General features: G+C 40.0%; 1 protein-coding gene and 1 pseudogene across 1 annotated transcript; both read right to left on the reverse strand.

Moving 5' to 3' along the window:
• Positions 1 to 790: 790 nt before the first annotated feature.
• LOC126074041 (olfactory receptor 7D4-like) lies at positions 791 to 1,730 on the reverse strand (annotated as a pseudogene).
• A 6,554-nt stretch (positions 1,731 to 8,284) lies between these two features.
• Positions 8,285 to 9,313, reverse strand: LOC126071092 (olfactory receptor 7A10-like). Its single transcript, XM_049875380.1, has one exon. The coding sequence runs from the start codon at positions 9,311 to 9,313 to the stop codon at positions 8,285 to 8,287; it is 1,029 nt and encodes a 342-aa protein (XP_049731337.1).
• Between the last annotated feature and the right edge of the window lie 11,457 nt (positions 9,314 to 20,770).

The following is a 20,770-nucleotide window of genomic DNA, read 5'->3' on the forward strand; positions in this document are numbered from 1 at the left end:
ATGACAAGGCATAAAGGCAAAATAAAATAAGGAAAGAGAGAAAGTAAAGAAGAAGGAAGAAAGAAAATAAGCAAGGAAGGACCACAAAGAATGAATCAACATCCCAGGCAGTATATTACTACAAACCATCTGAAAAAATCATCTATCAAATCTAGATTTCCACACTTAAGGTTGAAAACCACATCATTGTTCTTATGAAGAGGTAGGTGTATTAATTCAATGATGAGTTGCCAGGTTTGAATCCATCTAAATTTGAGGCTCTTCCTCTGAAAAATGGAGTGAATAAGAATATATTTCAAAGAAATGTTATCATGGTTAAATGAAATCATATATGTAAAGCAATGAGCACAGTTCGCATGTGGGAAGCACTTGGTTATGACAATTGTATGATTTTAATTTTATTTCTTTCAAGGAAAAACACACATGTAACCAAATTAAAATGAACAGCATCAATGCTCCAGAGATTAACCTTTGGGGAAACCATGTCAGCACTTGACATGATAAATGCTGCAAATCTAAGGTTGGCATTTTCAGGAATGGCCCTAAGAAAGCTGATCAAAGAAAAATTTATGAACAGCATATAGTAAATAGGAGTCAGAAGTAATTAATGAGGAAAGAGTTGAGGGAAAGTAGTACATTAACAAATAGAAAGGAAAATCATAGGTGTTTTGGGACTGGAAGAAACGGTGCATGTCTTTTTGGAAGAAAAAAAGAATCAGGATATTTAAAATGATGATAATTGGCTTTGGGGGCCATGAAGCCCATTTAACCCTGAGACCAGTAATCATCATCATGGAAAAGAGGCTGCTCTGCAGAGGAGCCTTCCCAGGGCTCCCTTCACATCCTTATTCCTTAGGCTGTATACGAAGGGGTTCAACATGGGAGTGACGACAGTGTACATCACTGAGGCAATAGAGCTTTTCTGGGAAGAATGGGTTACAGCAGAACTGAGGTATATCACAAGGCCTGGCCCATAGAACAAGAAGACCACAGAGAGGTGAGACCCACAGGTGGAAAATGCCTTATACTTGTCCCCAGAAGAGGGCATCCTCATTAAGGAGGAGACAATCTGAGAATAAGACAAGAGGATCCCTGTGAAGGGAAACGCACCCAGCACGGCAGTCGATACATACAAGAAGACGTTATCAATGAAGGTATCAGAGCAGGCTAATTTAATAATCGGAGCCAGTTCACAAAAAAAAATGTGGAATTTTAGTACCTGTACAGAAGTTCAACCACAACATCAGTAGAATGTGAAACAGAGCAAGCCAGAAAATGATGACCCAAGACATCAGAACCAACAAGACACAGAGCCGGGGGTTCATGATGGCTGTGTAGTGTAGGGGGTGACAGATGGCCACAAATCGGTCATAGGCCATCAAGGACAGGAGAAAATTGTCCAGTCCAGCAAAAATCATGAAGAAATACACTTGAGTGAGGCATCCTATGTAGGAGATGTCTTTGCTCTGTGTCTGGATGTTCATCAGCATCTTTGGGACCGTGGTGGTGATGAAACAGATGTCAACAAAGGACAGGTTGGAGAGGAAGAAGTACATGGGGGTGTGGAGGTGGGGGTCAGAGCTGACAGCCAGAATGATGAACAGGTTCCCAAGCACAGCGACCATGTACATGGACAGGAAGAGTCCAAAAAAGAGGGCCTGATGTTCAGAATCCTCTGAGAGGCCCAGCAGGAGAAATTCTGAAAGTTTTGTTTGGTTTCCTGCTTCCATGTAGCTAGTGTGTAGGCTGGAGAAAGTAAAAGCAACATTCAATGAACTGCCAACTGGCATCTCAGCTAGTCATCACCTTTACAATATGACTTCCTTTTTGCTATTGAGTTCTTCCAATGGCAGCGACTCTCTCAGCCACAGGTAGTCCTTTTCCATTTTAAATGGGTATAATTATTCAGACCCTTTAATTTAGCAGAAAGCTCTCTCTTTTTAGCTTGTATTCACTGGTTCTAATTCTGCTGTTTGAATCTGTGCACATGAACCAATTTCTTCTTTGTTTTGATTCTTCCAAGCTAATTGGAAACATATCATGTGATCTCCCAAGTATGTTCTTTTTCCTGATAACCCCCTTACCTCCTTCATTCTGGTAACTCTGCGTTAGTGATTAAAGGCCATCTGAGTGGAAAATCCATGTCTTAAAGGTGACCTGTCACATTCTATTGATATAACAGTTAACTCTTGGTACCTTATTTTTTTTTTAAATCTGGTTATTACCATTACCTATTTTGTGAGGATTAGAAATGCCTTTGTGAACAGAATGATATCAATTAATAATACCAAAAAACAAAACCCAAACCCATTGAGTTGATCCTGACACACAGTGACCCTATAGAACATATTAGAACTGCCCCATAGGACTTTCAAGGCTGCAATCTTTATGGAAGCCGATTGTCACATCTTTCTCCCCATGGAGCAGCTGGTGGGTTTGAACAGGTGACCTTTTGGTTAGCAGCCAAGTGCTTTTCCACTGCAATACCAGTGCTTCTAATTAATAATAGCTCGGTGGTGCAGTGGTTAAGAACTAGGCTGCTATTCAAAAGATGGGCAGTTTGAATCCACCAGCGACTCCTTGGAAACACTGTGGGGCAGTTCTGCTCTGTCTCGTAGGGTTGCTGTAAGTCTGAATCCACTCTACAGCAACGGGTTTGGTTTGGTTATGTATTATTAAACTGTTCCTTTTATGACAATTATTTTAGATGCATAATTCTCTCAAGCTAAAGCATAAATCTGTGATTTCAAAAATGAGTGTTTAAATCATACTACCTGGAATAGAATTTTGCTTCTACCAACTTACTACCTGTGTGACCTGGAGAAAGTTACTTAATCTCTCTTAGCTATAGGTAACTCACCTTCCCACTGACAGTAGTAAATATTTCCTACATAATGAGATTGATGAGTAAATTCAATGAGATGATGCATGTAATTTTTCTAGTATGGTGCCTCTAACTAAACCTATAAAATCAGTTGCCATCAAGTCAATTCTGACTCACAGAGGTCCTACAGCTCAGAGTAGAACTGCCCCATAGAGTTTCCAAGGACTGCCTGGTGGATTCAAACTGTCAACCTTTTGGTTAGCAGTAGTAGCTCTTAACCACTATACCACCAGGGTTTCCACGATATAAGTAGACAGTTGCTAATTATGAGCTTCTGTTTTTATCATCACGTCTTGCACATCTATGATTTATCAATATTTCCTTTAAGCCATGGCAGCCATTGAGGATGGAATTGTGATGACTACAAACACAACAGGTCTGTTACCTCTTTTGGCCTCCATGCACCTCTTCCAGTTAGCGAAGATCCCTATGGCTCCCTCTTTCAGAAACCACCTGCTAGATGGATTCTTCCAAGAAAAGGAAAGGCCATGTGGACTATATAGACAAGAGGAGACAATAAAAGCACACAACCATTAAAATCAAATACAAGGCATGTGTGTACTCCTGTGTACATGCTCTTGACTGAGAATGTGTTGTATTAAAATCAGTGAAGTTACTTAAAATGAATAAGATGAATAAATTAGATTAAATATATTAAAAACTTCTACACAGCAAGTCATACTAATGAAAATTAAAAATCAAATTTAATATTTGAAAATAAATGTTTACATTTTCCACAAAAGAAAAATACTATTATTCATGCATAAAGAATAGTAATCAATAAAAAGATTTAAAAAAAATCATTGAGGACATATAATATAATCTGTGGAGATGAGTAGGAAAAGCTTTTCTGAAATAGGATCATTTGAGCTGAAAGAAGAAGAATAAGTAACCAACTGTCCATCAGAGCAAGTCAGGAAAGGACAAGCACAAAAGACTGAGAGGATAAAAGGGTTGGTTGTCCTGTGTGGCAGTGAGGTTTGTAATGGAAGGGATTTGAGAGGCCAGTGAGTTGGAGAGCAGAAGATGAGAGCTAGGAAGGACAGAGATTGTGAGGTCCACAAACAGAACATTAGGTACTATTCCTTAACGTCCCTTTTATGTGGGTAATTTTATGTTTACTTGTGAGTCAGAGATTGTGACTTTGTTTACCCACTCTTGCCTGAACCCAATATAGAATGGCTGTTTTAAAACCACAGCCAACAGGATAATCTACATTAAAGTGCTAAAATATTTGTGGTAAATTCAAAAATAAACCAAGGCAAACTAACCCCACTTTAGCCATTCTCCTGAACATGTCAGATGGGAATAGTAAATGGATCTGAATACTAAAACCTCAGAAATAATTATACTATTTGTAGATGATATTGTGGACACTAAGTAGAAATAGCATAAAAAATACAACTTTTAAGTGCTATCAGTAAGTTGACTGGATATTAAAGAAATATTTAGAGACCAATAACTTTTCATTTAGGCAAAAACCCTTAGGGAATATATAGGAAAAAAACGATCACAATAGGAATAAAATAGACAATACCTCCTGCATAATAGATGTTCATCGAGTAGGTAATGGATAAATTACTGGGTGTAGGAAATCTAACAGCAATCTACAATTTATAGAAGAGAGTGGAGAATTGACATTTGATGAGAGAGATAAGATAAAACGTCAAAACTGGTTGAATCAGACCTTTTCTGGCAAATTACATATTCAAGAAATGGCCATTTGCAACTCTTCTTGGAGGCTTTAAATTCCAGAAAGACAAAGAAGAAATAGAAAGAGAGCTGCAGAAGACTGGCTGCAATGGAAACTAAAAGGCTTTCAAAGTACAAGGAGTTCACCTTCCTAAACAAATACGGGAAGTTTCAGAAGCATTACCAGAGAGACAAAGCCCAGTACCTACTTTTTTTCCTCTTTTTCTTCTTACTCCACCAGCCCTAAAGGTGACACTCTAACTCTTTCTCATGGTATCACTGAAGTTGTTTCCCTTCTCCGTGGCCTGTGTCTGGGAAGCCCGATTTGATTTTCACCAAGGCTGAAATCAAATATTTACAGGGTGATGGACAATGAGGACACGTTTAAAGTTTCCAGAGTCTCTGGGGTTGAATCTAAGAGTTCATTTAAAAAAAAAAAAAATTGTTCCATCGTCCTTCCACTCTCTAAATGATTCAGTTCCCTTGGGTACTAAGAAGATAAAATGGAAAATTTTCTTCCAATTTTGTCTCTTTAAAGCAGCTATTGGGGCGGGGGAGGGTGAAATGGACTTATTTCCTCCAAGGAGCAATTCTTCTGTCTTCAGTTTGATATAAAGTAACAAGCTGTCTCCTGAGGGAAGTTTAACATCTACAAGGAACCAGACCTAGGAACTATGCATCTTAGAGTGAAATCCAACCCTGGGAAGTGTTTGCCTTAAAGAATATTTAGAGATTTTATGGGTCACTTGGTGGCCTCAAGGTTATGGAGGCAAAGAGGTTCTATCTGAAGAAAAGCCAACTGATCAATAGGTTTAATGCTGTTAAAAAACTAATAAGACATGGACCGGAAAGTATTACTTGACCTACAGTTAGTGACATGAAGACTTTGTTGATCTTAGAGAAAACTGCATTTATTTCCTGGCTCTGTAAATAAAGGGGTAGGGACAGAAATAATTCAGGTAGGGTGGTTGAAGGAAGGGTGATTGATTATTGAGGAAATGTAGGGGGCAGGTATAATCCTACTGTACAAATGTTTGTTCAGGAAAGGGAAGGAGAGTGATAAAGCATATCTTAAACTGAATATGGAGTCTGGGAAAGTTTTTTTTCTTTTTCTTTTTTACATAATGGAGGATATGGAAACCTTTGTTGCGTAGTAGTTAAGAGCTATGGCTGCTAACCAAAAAGTCTGCAGTTGGGATCCACAGGGTTCTCTTTGGAAACCCTATAGGGCAGCTCTACTCTGTCTTACAGAGTCGCTATGACTCTGTAAGAATCGACTCAACGGCAATGGGTTTGTTTTTGTTTTATACGAAGATGCATAATTTCAAAGGGAATTATTATACTGTAACATCTGAATACATAAGCAGTTATGGTTACATAATTACCAGGATGTAGTATACACTGAAGGAGCCCTAGTAGTGCAGTGGTTAAGTGCTTGGCTACTAACCAAAAGGTCGATAGTTTGAATCTAACGGCACCTCTTCAGGAGAAAGATATGGCAGTTTGCTTCCGTGAAGATTGTTGTTTTTGTGTGAGAGGCTATATAGTTGATTCTGACTCATACTGACCTTATGGACAACAGAACAAATCATTATCTGGTCCTGTGCTATCCTCACAGTTGTTGAGCCCATTCTTGCAGCTACTGTGCCAATTCATGTCATTAAGGGTCTTCCTCTTTTTCGCTTCTACCAAGGATGATGTCTCTCCAGGGATTGATCCCTCCTGATAATATGTCCAAAGTATGTGAGATGAAGTCTCACCATCCTGGCTTCTAAGGAGCATTCTGGCTGTACTTCTTCCAAGCCACATTCTTCTGGCAGTTTAACATCAACCAAACATTTTGGTATAATGACTCTGTATACTCATTCCAACTTCTTTTGAAGCTTCCTGCATTACTTAATATTGTCCACATAGAATCTTTCACTATTGCAACTTGAGGCTTGAATTTTTTCTTCAGATCTTTCAACTTCGGAAATGCCGAGCATGTTCTTCCCTTTTGGTTTTTTATCTCTAGCTTTTACACTTGTCATTATAATATTTTGCTTTGCCTTCTTGATTCACACTTTGAAATCTCCTGTTTAGCTCTTTTACTTCATCATTTCTTCCTTTTGCTTTAGCTGCTCGACATTCAAGAGTAAGTTTCAAAGTCTCTTTTGACACACATTTTGGTCTTTTCTTTCTCTCCTGTCTTTTTAATGACCTCTTGCTTTCTTCATGCATGATGTCCTTAATGTCATTCCACACCTTTCCTGGTCTTTGGTCATTAGTGTTCAGCACATCAAATCTATTCTTGAAGTTGTCTCTAAATTCAGGTGGGATATACTCAAGGTCATACTTTGGCTCTCATTGACTTGTTCTAATTTTCTGCATTTTCAACTTGAACTTGCATATAAGAAATTGATGGTCTGTTCCACAATTGGCACCTGGCCTTACTCTGACTGATGATATTGAGCCTCTCCATCATTTTTTTCCACAGATATAGTCGATTTGATTCCTGTCAGTTTGTCATACTGTGGTGGCTTGCATGTTTCTGTGATGCTGGAAGTTATGCCACCGGTATTCAGATACCAGCAGGGTCACCCATAGTGGACAGGTTTCAGCTGAGCTTCCAGACTAAGATGGACTAGAAAGAAGGACCCGGCAGTCTACTTCTGAAAAGAAGTAACAAGTGAAAACCTTATGAATAGCAGTGGAACATTGTCTGCTGGAAGACGAGCCCCCCAGGTTGGAGGGCACTCAAAAGATGATTGGGGAAGAACTGCCTCCTCAAAGTAGAGTCAACCTTAATGATGTGGATGGAGTCAAGCTTTTGGGGCCTTCATTTGCTGATGTGGCATGACTCAAAATGAAAAGAAACAGCTGCAAACATCCATTAATAATCAGAATGTGGAATGTACACAGTATGAACCTAAGAAAATTGAAAATCATCAAAAATGAAATGGAACATATGAACATCGATATCCTAGGCATTAGTGAGCTGAAATGGTCTGGTATTGTTCATTCTGAATCGGACAATCATATGGTCTACTATGCTGGGAATGACAGCTTGAAGAGGAATGGCATTGCATTCATAGTCAAAAAGAACATTCAGGATCTGTCCTAAAGTACAATGCTGTCAGTGATAGGATAATATCCATATGCCTACAAGGAAGACCAGTTAATACGACTATTATTCAAATTTAGGCACCAACCACTAAGGTCAAAGATGAAGAAATTGAAGATTTTCACCAGCTTCTGCAGTCTGAAATTGATTGAACATGCAATCAGGATGCATCGACAATTACTGGTGATTGGAATGCAGAAGTTGAAAACAAAGAAGAAGGATCGGTAGTTGGAAAATATGGCCTTGTTGATAGAAATGATGCCGAGATCACATGATAGAATTTTGCAAGACCAATGACTTCTTCATTGCAAATACCTTTTTTCACCAGCATAAATGGTGACTATACACATGGACCTCGCCAGATGGAATACACAGGAATCAAATCAACCACATCTGTTGAAAGAGACGATGGAAAAGTTCAATATCATCAGTCAAGATATGTGTAGCTAGGTGAAAAAGGACAAGGTGCTAAACAGAGTTTATAGTGTGTTGTTCTTTCTGTAAAATGTCACTAAAGGAAGTTCTCAAAGCCATTATTTTTGGATATATAACTCAGAAGAAATTGAAATGATGATGCTTCAGGAAAAGAGAAATAGGGTACACTGTCAAACAAATCCAAGATTCGAGGTTTTTGATTCCCAGTGTTTTGAACTTTGTTTATCATAGCACTTCTCCAGTTCCAACATCCATGACTCTTGACAGGCAGAAGAAAGGCCTGTTGAAAATTTTCTAAGGGCTCCATTCAAGTCCGTGTTCCTCAAGCTGTAGACAAAGGGGTTCGACATGGGGGTGACCACTGTGTACATCACCGAGGCAATTGCCCCCTTTGGGGAGGAGGGGGCAATGGCAGAATAGACATATACCCCTAACCCTGTACCATAAAATAAGGAAACAACTGTTAGGTGAGACCCACAGGTAGAAAAAGCTTTGTACTTTCCCCCAGCTGAGGACATTTTCAATATGGAGGAAATAATCTTAAAGTAAGAGAAAAGAATCCCAGCAAGAGGAAGAACACCCAGAGAACCAGTCACAGAAAACAACACAATGTAATTGCTGACAGTGTCAGAACAGGCATACTTGAGGACCTCAGCAAAGTCACAGAAGAAGTGTGGAATTTCTGTGTGTGTACAGAAGGAAAGGCGCAACAACATCAGACTATGGAGACAGGAGATTATGACACTGAGCAACCAAGAGATTAGAACCAGCAAGCCACAGAGGTGGGGGTTCATGATGATTATGTAGTGCAGGGGGTGGCAAATGGCCACGAACCGGTCATAGGCCATCACAGTTAGGAGGAAATTATCCAAATACGCAAAAACCATAAAAAGGGATGTCTGGGTGATGCAGCCAGCATAGGTGATGATTTTGTTCTGTGTCTGAATGTTCATCAGCATTTTTGGAACTATTGTGGAACTGAAACAAATATCAGAAAAGGACAGGTTGCAGAGGAAGAAGTACATGGGGGTATGGAGGTGGGGATCAGAGCTGACAGCCAGGATGATGAACAGGTTTCCGAGTAGGGTAACCAGGTACATGGTCAGGAAGAGTCCAAAAAGTAGGGGCTGCAGTCCTGGATCCTCTGAGAGGCCCAGGAGGAGGAATTCCAAGACACCAGTTTGGTTTCCTGGATCCATCTGGCTGATATTTCTATAAGGAAACAGGTGAGAGGAATGGTAATTAAAACAAAGAAACAGGAGTTCCTAAATATAAACAAACTTTCATCACATTCATGCCTAGAAGAAACAGAAAAGCACACATTTTGATGAACAATCCAATATGCATTCATTGAAAGGGAATACAAATGTCATTATCTCCTTCTGGTATCACTTTTTGGGGAAATCTACTCCCTCCTTCTAGTCTTTATCACAAATTAGTCATGGCCTTCAAGATATCTCCATAGATCATCAACCTCTGAGGAATAATGTGGTGTTCAGCTCAGCATTGGCTCATTTTTGTTGTAGCACATCAACAGCTTGGGAGTTCTTCCTTCCTTTGGGCTGAAATTTGCCTCTTGAATAATTTTGTCTTTTTCCACATTTCTTTCGTATTTTATCAGATTCCATGTGTATTCTCAGCCCCCATTTTGCTCTCCAGTCCTGCCCCCTGAAAACAGCTAAGTGGATCAGAAGAGTGTGGTGTCTGCCCAAAGTTAGTCAAATGTTTTCTTCCCTGGGAATTTGAAAATGAACCTCAAATTCTGGTTAATAATCTGAAGGGATGGACTTGATGGGACCTATCAACCAGGGGCCTGCAGTTTGAAACCAACCATTGTTAGGTTTGTGAAGAAGGCAGAATACACTCCAGAGCGTGTGTCCTGAACCATTAAACTAGGAGTGACAGTAAATATAACTGTCAAAAGATGGACACTAGAATACTTGTATGCTAATGGTCATTGCAGCACTAGTCACAATAGCCAAAAAGTGTCTATCAACAGATGAATGGATAAACAAAATATGCTACATGTACACAATGCACTATTACTCAGCCATAAAGAGAAATGAAGTCCTGAAGTCCTGACACATGCTGCAACATGGATGAGCCTTGAAAACATCATGCTAAGTGAAATAAGTTAGGCACCAAAGGACAAATATGATCCTGCTTATATAAAATGTCTAGAATACCAAAGCGTACAGAAACCAAAGTTTATTAGTTGTTACCCGGGATGGGAGGGAGCTATGGTGGCACAATGATTAAGCCCTAAGTGCTAACCTAGAGGTCAGTAGTTTGTACTCATCAGTGATCTGCTCCTGTAAGGATTACAACCTTGGAAACCTTATGCGGGAGTTCTACTCTGTCATACAGGGTTGCTATGAGCCAGAATCGACTTCACAGCACAAAATATCAGCATCACAACCAGTGGTGGGAAAGAAAGAGGGGGAAAGAAAGGTTGATACTGCTTAGGTGACATGGTGCTTTGTGTTAAGGGTGATGGAAAAATTTGAAAAATAGTGGTGATGGTTGAACAGCATGATGAACTTAATATCACTGAATTGTACATATAAAGGATGTTGAAATGAAAAATATTTTGGTACATGTGTATTTACCACAATTAAAAAAAAATCTGGAATCTGGCTTTTCAAACTTGAACCCTGGCACTACCCCTTATTGATCTGGGCAAGTTGATCTCTTGGTGCCTCAGATTCCTTCTTGATGAAATGGGATTATTAATAGCCCTTACTCATAGGATTGTTGAGGAGGTTAAGTGAGTTAATGTTTAAAGAACAGTTTCTGGCACACAGTAAGTTCTATATAAATGGTGATTCAATAAATTCTAAAAGCTGAAAAACATGGTCGGCAGAGAAGAAGGCAGTAATGCAGACGCAGAGGGAAAATCAGGGATCAAAGATCACTTGGTGTGAGTGCAGGACAAAGAAGTGAAAGGAGACAGGGAAGATGGCCTTGATTCCTGAGGCTTTCTAGTTTTGGAATCAGCCCTTCAACACTTCTGATCATCTGGTTGCCTTTCCTTCTAATGAGATGTATTTCTACTTTCCTGGTAAACTTACCTTTTCTATGGTAGCTATTTTTACTGGGTTTCTGTGACTTGTACTCAAGAGAGCACTGATTAAGATGTGTGTCTACAGAAAAGACATCTGCCTGTTGACATTGTAACCTTTAGTAGTGGTTGTTTTTAAATATTTCTTCAGAGGGGCAAGGTTGATATTGCAATATGAACACTGTTTTTATGAGTCTTATAGACTTAATTTGTATCTTCCTCTATCATTACTTAGTGTTGTGACTGTGGGCAGTTATATGATTTCTCTGGGCTATTAATTAAGAGGATTATAATGATACAATTCCATAATGAATATAAAGACCCTGGCACATAGTAGGTCCTCAATAAAAAGCAGTTATTATTATTATTCATGTACATCTCCAGTGAGAGTTTTAATTTTTGCAGCCCATTTGTTAAACCTTGATACAATATTTCTTCTTGATGCCACTCTTATTTTGAGGCACTCACCAGTAACTACAGTGAGGCACTGGTGATTCAGTAGAATTCTCACCAATGTACTTCATACACCAGCCACCACTCATGGGTCAGTGGAGGCTTGTGTGTTGCTACAAGGCAAAACAGGTTTCAGAGAAGCTTCCAGACAAAGAAAGACTAGGAACAAAGGCCTGGTGATCTACTTCTGAAAATCAGCCAATGAAAACCCTACGAAATACAACAATCTATGTGCAACTACACTGATTATGAGAATGGCTCAGGACAGTCAGCGTTCCATTCCATTGTGCATGAGGTTGCCATGAATCTGGGGCCAACTCAATGGAGGCTAAAAACAACAACAACAATAACTATGGTAAAACTCAATAGATGTGATATTGCAAAGTACAAAAGGCATGTTACTGCCTTTGATTTCCACACAGGATTTCTATCAATGAAGCCATCTATGGCATATTTCCAACCCAATCAACATCAACTTCTTAACTGACAATCTCCTGGCATGACTACTTACACTGGTCCAGAATCTTTGAACTATGTCCCCACATTTTTCTGCCTCATGCACACAAATAAAATGAGATTTTTGTCAAAAACCTATTGATATTGAGATAATCAGTGTTCCCTACTAAAAAAGATTTGAACAAATCAAATGGAGGTGATTCACAATACCCTACTCTTAGTGGGGTGGCACAGGCATTTAAATAGTCAATAATTTCTCGTGTAATAATTGATCTACATATTTAATCATCTACTTAAAATCCTATCAATGATGAAACGATTTACAGACTTATAATTGTTACACCCATCTTTTCTCCCTTTTAGAAAATAATCATAAACTTGGAATGTTTCTAGTCACCCAGACTCTCTTGTACTCATAAAAAGTATTTCAGCCAACTCAAATGTTCTTTATGCACCATAGATAGTGAATGATACAGATCCAAAGTGATTTCAGTTGGTGAAGTGTTTACTTGCTCTCTCTTTACCTCTTACCAGTTTGCTTTCATTGATTAAAAAAAAAAAAACAAGTACTATATGTTACAGTAAAAAACCTTTTCAGACAATACAGACATTATAATGTAAAAAATCAAATGTTCACCTCATCTTTCCTTCTCCCTTCTCACTTCCCTTTGGTAAACGGTTTTAACATTTTGGTGAGTTCTTTCTAGGTCTTTTTGTTTTTGATACGCATTTACCTTCATATACAGGTAGAGAGTAATGATCATGAAAATGGCTCAGGATCAAGCAACATTTTGTTTTGTTATTTATAAGGTCATCAAGAGTTGGAGCAGACTCAATGGCAACTAAAAACATGAGTAGAGACAAGGGTAAATTATATTTGCCTGGTGTGTACCAGTACAGCTGCACCGATATTTAATGCATCAAAATACTTTGGTATCTTTTGGTAAATAGCACTTGTTCCCAGCTGTCCTGGCCCCACCCTCAGAGCCTATGAACTTCCCAATGATTCAGAAACTAAAGGACCCAAAGCTCCCAAAACCATGATAAGCCTGTGTCCCTGCTACAGGTTGTTAACTAGTATGAATAGCACACATTCTCACAGAAGAAGAATTAGGCATCAGGATTGAAGGAAGACTCATTAACGACCTGCGATACGCAGATGACACAACTTTGCTTCCTGAAAGTGAAGAGGACTTGAAGTACTTACTGATGAAGATCAAAGACCACAGACTTCAGTATGGATTACACCTTAACATAAGGAAAACAAAAATTCTCACAACTGGACCAATAAGCAACATCATGATAAACAGAGAAAAGATTGAAGTTGTCAAGGATTTCATTTTACTTGGATCCACAGTCAACACCCATGGAAGCAGCAGTCAAGAAATCAGAGGATGCATTGCATTAGGCAAATCTACTGCAAAAGACCTCTTTAAAGTGTTAAAAAGCAAAGATGTCACTTTAGGGACTAAGGTGTACCTGACCCGAACAGCTGAATTTTCTATCGCCTCGTATGCATGTGAAAGCTGGACAGTGAATGAGGGAGACTGAACATGAATGGTGCCTTTGAGTTATGGTGTTGGCAAAGAATATTGAATATACCATGGAGTGCCAGAAGAACAAACAAATCTGTCTTAAAAGAAATACAGCCAGAATGCTCTTTAGAAGCAATGATGGCACAACTTCATCTCACATACTTTGGACATGTTATCAAGAGGAATCAGTCACTGGAGAAGGACATTATGCTTGGTAGAGGGTCAGCCAAAAAGAGGAAGACCTTCAATGAGATCGATTAACACAGTGGCTGCAAAAATGGGCTCAAGCATAACAATGATCATGAGGATGGTGCGAGACCAGGCAGTGTTTCCTTATGTAATGCACAGGGTTGCTATGAGTCAGAACCAACTCAACAGCACCTAACAACAACCTATACTTGGGCAATTTGCTTGCAGTCCACGATGTGAATTTCAGAAGGTTGTAGGTATGTTGGATGCGTGGAAGTTCTACTTCTTAAGTTCAGCTCTGGTGTCGTAGCAAGTGGCTGACAGGGCTGAGCAGAACAGGGCTCCAATGAGAAAGAGCCCCCTTCCTACCACACCCAGTGGGGCTCCTTCTGCTACTGCCTCCAGTGGGGAGCAGAAGGATGGAAGTAAATGAGAAGCATGGGGGCTGCGCTTCCCATGCCCTCTGAGGGTTTCCTTGACTCTCCTCACAAGTGTGCTGCAGAAAGACTCCTTCCTGCTGCCGAACTGCTGCCACAGTGGCCTTGGCATTTCAGCACTTCTGTTCTCTACATAACATAAGGCTTGCTTGTTGTTTAACAAAAACAATGGCTCTCACATATCTAATAACAACAAGCATAATCCTATGACTTTATCAATATTAACTATTTTAATCCTCATCATAACTCCAGGCAGCAGGTATTATTTTAACCCCCACTTTAACTGAGGAACAGGGAGGTGAGATGACTTTCCTGAGGTCATACACGCAGTAAGACTGGAATTTTAGATCTCAGCATTCTGATGCTTTGTGTTTGCCTCGCATAAGTGGACTTCTGAAGTTGAACAGGTATTAAACAGTGTACAATTTCACCAAAAATAATAGTGAATAGCAACAAAAAGGAAGTTCTCACTTTATCGCTGAAAGTGCAAATATTTTAAAATACAAACGCCATCAAATGTATCAATCTCACATTCCTCTGGTGGGACAGGACTAGTTACATGAATCTGGAGCTGTGGTCCAATCAGAAAATACGAATTTGTATTTAAGTGCATAAGTGCCCATGGCTATGGATAGATGACCATGAATAAATGCATCACATTGGTAACTGTGGTTTCCTTGGGGTTTCTTTTAATATCTTCCGTTATTCTCCAAGTTTTCCAACATCAATATGTATTACTTTTTTTTATCACCTAACAGCTGAAGTGTTAGAAGAGTTTTAAATATTAAGGGAAAAAATAAAACACTAAGTGAAAAGCGCAAAACTGGGACAGCAGGCCTCATCTAACTTCACAAGGGGGAGGAGAAAGAATCAAGATCAACATCAGCCCAAGGCTGATTCCTAGGTGGTAGAAATCAGACACACTTCCTCTCTCCAACCTTTTTACCAATTCTGACACCAGCTGGCCATCCACGGCACTCTCTACTCTGCTAGGTTCGATAATTCATTGCAATGGCCACACAGAACTCACAGAGCATACTCACAATTACAGGGTTTATTAGGGAAGTAACAGGTTACAATTCAGGATCAGGAATGACTCAGGATACAGTTCTTCAATGAAGGCAGCCTCTTCTCACCTGTGCCACAGGCAGGCCTTTCTCTCTTGGCCCCTTGGCCCCTTGGCAAGTCAGCCTTTCAGCCCCCAGCCTGGCCTTTGCCCTGCTCAGGCAAGTGTTCCCACTCTCTCTTTACCTCTGCTAATAAGTGCCTAGAGGCACCCCACTCTACCAGCAAGCCTCGTCCCTGAAGGCACTCAGCTTTCTAGCTCAGTGGACCAGGCTCATGTTTCCTCGTTCTGCTGCTGCCATTTCTCTACCGTGCTTGCTGCTGCTTCTCCTCTTCTTCGACATTACAGCTCTCTGTCTCTCACTCATCTTCTTTCATGCTACAGCTCTCTGCCTCTCTGGTCTAGGAGGTTCTCAGGGACCCTGGGTCCAAAGGATGCACGCTATTCCTGGCTCTTCTTTCTTGATAGTACTGAGGTCTCCTCTCTGCTCTGGGATTGGATCTCTTTTTAAGCCTACCAGGATGGCAAAACTGACCTATCCCCTCATTAGGGTTCCATATACCTTATTTTCATGGTCCCTTCTGGAAAGTGTTCCATGAGCCTTATTTGCATTTTTAGCAAGCTGTCCAATCCTCTTGGTGGGCCATAAGCACCTTATTTGCATGGTCCCACCCAATCATTGTGTGGTAGTTACAAAGATTATGGCTAGAAAAGCCATAATAAGTAATTCATTGCACTGCACTAAGAAAATTAATTTCATGAAAGAATCTGTAAATACTAAAAATATTTCAGGAATAAGAAAGTTCTTATTAATTTATTCAAGAGCTTATTCTTTTAAAAACAACAGCAATATATAATCAAAATTGTGACAAATTAAATTTCAAAAATTGAGAAACACACATATACAACATTAAGAAGGAAAGAAACCAAACATCTAAAATAGATTATCACATAAAACTTTTCACTGAATTGTTAAAACATCAAGAAAATAGATAATTTTCTAGAAAAAAAACATAAGTTCCCAAAATATATTCAAATAAGAAATACACCAATTAACAAGAAGACATTAATAAGGTTTCAAAATGATTTCCAAAAAACTACTCTTGGTCAGGTCAGATGGTCTTTAAAACTCCTCTGAGAGAGTAAAACATGTCTACACAATCAGTTTATAACGTTATTATAACAATGATACAGAGCTGCCAAAACAGTATAAAAAAGAAAATTAAAATGAATTGTTCATGACAAAGAAGTGTTAAGCTGTGGAGTCCAGGAATATTTACTAATGAATAAATCTATTGGAAACTAATAAATATATACGTCACATAAATAGACGCATGCTGAAAAAAATAATAAAACCATTTGCCAAAATTGTACATCATTTGTAAACTTAAAAGTGCTTCCAAAGGACATGGAGTTATCATGAAAGCTGTATGGTTGGTGGGAAACTTTTGGTAAATAAGGAAACTTGTTGCTGTCGAGTCAGTTCTGACTCATAGCAACCCTATAGGACAGAGTAGAACTGCCCCACAGGGTTTCCAAGGAGCAGTTGTGGATTTGAACTACAGACTTTTTGGTTAGCCAACCTCTTAACCACTGCACCACCAGAGCTCTGGTAAATAAGGAAAAAGAGGCCATTTGCCTAAGTAAGAAAGAACACCTAACAGACAACATCATACCGAGTATTAAAACAGTATTTGGACTCCCATTAAAATTATAAAAAAAGATAAATATGTCTGCTGTAACCATCATCTTGATTTCACTCACTCTGGAGTCTGAAGTCCCATTCACAGTCTTAAACCTGAATTCTACAGCACTTTCTAGTTAGACTTTCTTATCCACTATTCATGTCAGAGGAGCACTGGTGGTACAGTGGTTAAGAGTTCAGCTGCTAACTAATGATCACTGGTTTGAATCCAGCAGCTGCTCTGTGGGAGAAAGATGTGACAGTCTGCTTCTGTAAAGGTTACAGCCTTGGGGACCTTATGAGGCAGTTCTACTCTGTCCTATAGGGTCGCTATGAGCTGAAATTGACTCGAAGGGCAACAGGTTTTTTGGACCCATGTCGGTGTTCCTGGAGTTACTGCTAGCAAAAGTCTTTTTACATGCACGCACGCACACACATTTTCCCAAAAGCACTTACTAGGCCCAAATGAATTATCCAGATTGTAGCACGCAAGAAGAACCTGGTTGCATTGATGCATGGAATGACGGGTGATGAGAGATGCTCAGAAATGGCAGAAAGATAGCATTAGTCACAGATAAGACTGAAAGTTAGTAGGACAGTGATATTGCTCCTCTTGTTCTGGGTTGGTGAGCTGGAGTAAAGGGACAGACAAGGATCATTTACCCTATCAGGGACAGCTAGGGTTGAATTCTTAAAGCTCTTAATTAAATAAATTGTCCCAATGTTACTCTATTTCTGAGCAGCTTAGCTCCTTGGAAGAGAAAGAACCGTAGCAAAACGGAAACAGTCAGCAATTCTATTCCCAAGTGAGAAATTTAGAGGCAGTCATGTGTTTTTCTTCACTTTGGGAGCTCTGCTCCCCATAGGTATAAATTCATGGTTCAGGATTCCCTCTAAAATATATCCCATTAGAGCCTGAGCCACATGTTCTCTGCCAATCAAAATAATTAGTATAGCAACTATATACAGCCTGCTAGAGTCCTGAAACACCCTAAACCAAAGTCTTGCCCTATTAGATATTAATACACACCTACTCCTCACTTAGAAACCCTGGTGGCATAGTGGCAGTTCGAATCCACCAGGCACTCCTTGGAAACCATATGTAGCAGCTCTACTCTGTCCTATCAGGTCTCTATGAGCTAGAATCGACTCGTCTGCAATGGGTTTGGGTTTTTATTTTTTTATTCCTCACTTATTGACTATCATGTTATCTAACATTTTGATTTACAACAATAGTGAAAAATCTTCTATTTTGCACATTAACGAGGTGGTAGGCATGGTAGCAGAATGTCCCCTCTCTTGAGGATGGCCTCTGGGTGACCTCCGAGAATCTGGGTCACACTGCCTCATGCCCTCCACTCCTTCCTGCTGGCAGGGGTGCTGCATCCAGCTGTGTGCCATCCTCCTCCATGGCCACTGCCTCTGTAGGACACCCAGGCAGCACCAAGCCAGCAGGTGCCTCTTATGGGTTCCCAACTCCTATGCCGTCTGAGATCCTGAAGCTCTAAATTGTTATGGAATGGAAAGGGAAGAAAGAGGCATCAGAGAGGGGGTTTGGGAGAAATTCATGTGAGTTCAATGACACCCCAAAGTGACCTGAACTGGGCCTAGAGCCTCTGCCTCGGCAGAGTAGGCTGTGGGGCCAGGCTCCCCATGACCTAGCAGGAAGCTCTGAGCCTTGGTGACTCCCCGGGCCCAGACCACAGAACAGACTCTGGAATTGTGAAGGATGAGTAGCAAGGGTGGGAGTGGAGCCCTGGAGGCAGCACCACAAGGGATGCTCTGACCCAGCACAGGAGGTAGCTGAAGTGATTAAGCCATGGACGCTCCAGTCATACAGCTGGCTTTATTCAGCTTTCTCTCATCCAAGCCTCCTTTCCATCAGTGGAATAATCCATAACTGGACTCATCAAGTGATGAGTACCTCAGTAAACCTTGGCTGTTATTATTTCCATGATCATATTTCTAAATTAAAAAAAAAAAATTGGACAAGCAGATGGTCAAAAAACAGAAAAAAAAAAAAAATCCCCCATATTCACATACTGCCTGTTTTTACATAATGACCTGATCTTTGGAACCTAACCATTTCAATAAGTGAGGTATGGGTGTAATAACAACTAACTTACTGTCAATAAATCTTACTCACAAAAATAACAGTAATGAATGCCAAGCTCTTTATCATTAGTGTTGTTGTTGTTAGGTTCCACCAAGTGCACTCTGACACATAGCAACCCTGTGTACAACAAAAGGAAACACTGCCCAGTCTTGAGCCATCCTCACAGTTGTCGCTACGTTTGAGTCCATTGTTGCAGCCACTGTCATAATCCATTTTGTTGAGGATCTTCCTCTTTTTGCCTGACCCTCTACTTTACAAAGCATGATGTCCTTCTCAGCGACAGTTGCCTCCTGATAACCTATACAAATTACTTGAGACAAAGTCTCTCCAGCCTAGCTTCTAAGGAGCATTCTGGCTCTACTTCTACCAAGACAGATTTGTTCATTTTTCTGGAAGTCCATGGTATGTATACTCACTATTCTTTGCCAGCACCATAACTCAAAAGCATCAATTCTTCTTCTGACTTTCTTACTCATTGTCCAGCTGTCACACACATATGAAGCAATTGAAAATACCATGGCTTGGATCAGCCATACCTTACTCCTCAAATGATATCTTTGTTTTTAATACTTTAAAGAGGTCTTTTGCAGCAGATTTGCCCAATGCAGTGCTTTTGATTTCTTGAATGCTGCTTCCATGGGCATTACTTGTGGATCCAGGTAAAATGAAATCCTTGACAACTTTGATCTTTTCTCCATTTATCATGATGTTGTTTATTGCCCCAGTGGTAAGGATTTTCATTTTCTTTACGTTGAGGTGTAATCTATACTGGAGGCTGTGGTCTTTGATCTTCATCAGTAAGTGCTTCAAGTCCTCTTCACTTTTGGCAGTGTGCCATTTCTTCAATGAACTCTGGTTCTTCTTATTGGAAAACAGTATTAAAAACCAAGATCTGGGCACCAGATGTGGTCATTGCTACTAAGGTGCTATTGCTTCTAGGTCCTATCAGCTGAAACAGCAAGGAGACATATGTATGTATACTAACCTGTGTACACACACGTGTTTATGAATATTTCTAAGGAGCCCTGGTGGTACAGTGGTTAAGTGCTCAGCCACTCACTGAAAGGTTGACAGTTGAAACCCACTAGCCACTCCATGTGAAAAAGATGTGGCAGTTTGCTTCAGTAAAGATAAACCCATCACTGTTGAGTCAATTTTGACTCATAGCAACTCTCTTGGACAGAGTAGAAGTGCCCTATAGGGTTTCCAAGGAGCACCTGGTGGATTTGAACTGCCGACCTTTTGATTAGCAGCTGTAACTCTTAACCACTGTACCACCAGGGCTCCTCTGTAAAGATTACAGCCTTGGAAACCCTATGGGGCAGTTCTTCTCTGACCTATGGGGTTGCTAGGAGTTGGAATTGACTTGAGGGCAAAGGGTTTGCTTGGGGTTTATGAATATTCCATATGTAATTATCCGCATCTATAGTAAGCTTAACATGAGCTCACAGTGATGCCTCCAACCCTACTCCACCACCAAATGTATCATTCTAAATCCCTCCCTTTGCTTATCTGTAATCTCCCACTCCAACAGTAAGAAATCTAGATTCCAATATCCACCATCCATCTATTTAACTGTTCAATATCAGTATACATGTACTATGATTTCAGAATTGTGGGAAACAATATCAGCTAGAATACAGTGCCATGTACAGTTCT

This window comes from Elephas maximus, chromosome 3, assembly GCF_024166365.1.
Source record: "Elephas maximus indicus isolate mEleMax1 chromosome 3, mEleMax1 primary haplotype, whole genome shotgun sequence".
NCBI classification, from domain to species: Eukaryota; Metazoa; Chordata; class Mammalia; order Proboscidea; family Elephantidae; genus Elephas; species Elephas maximus.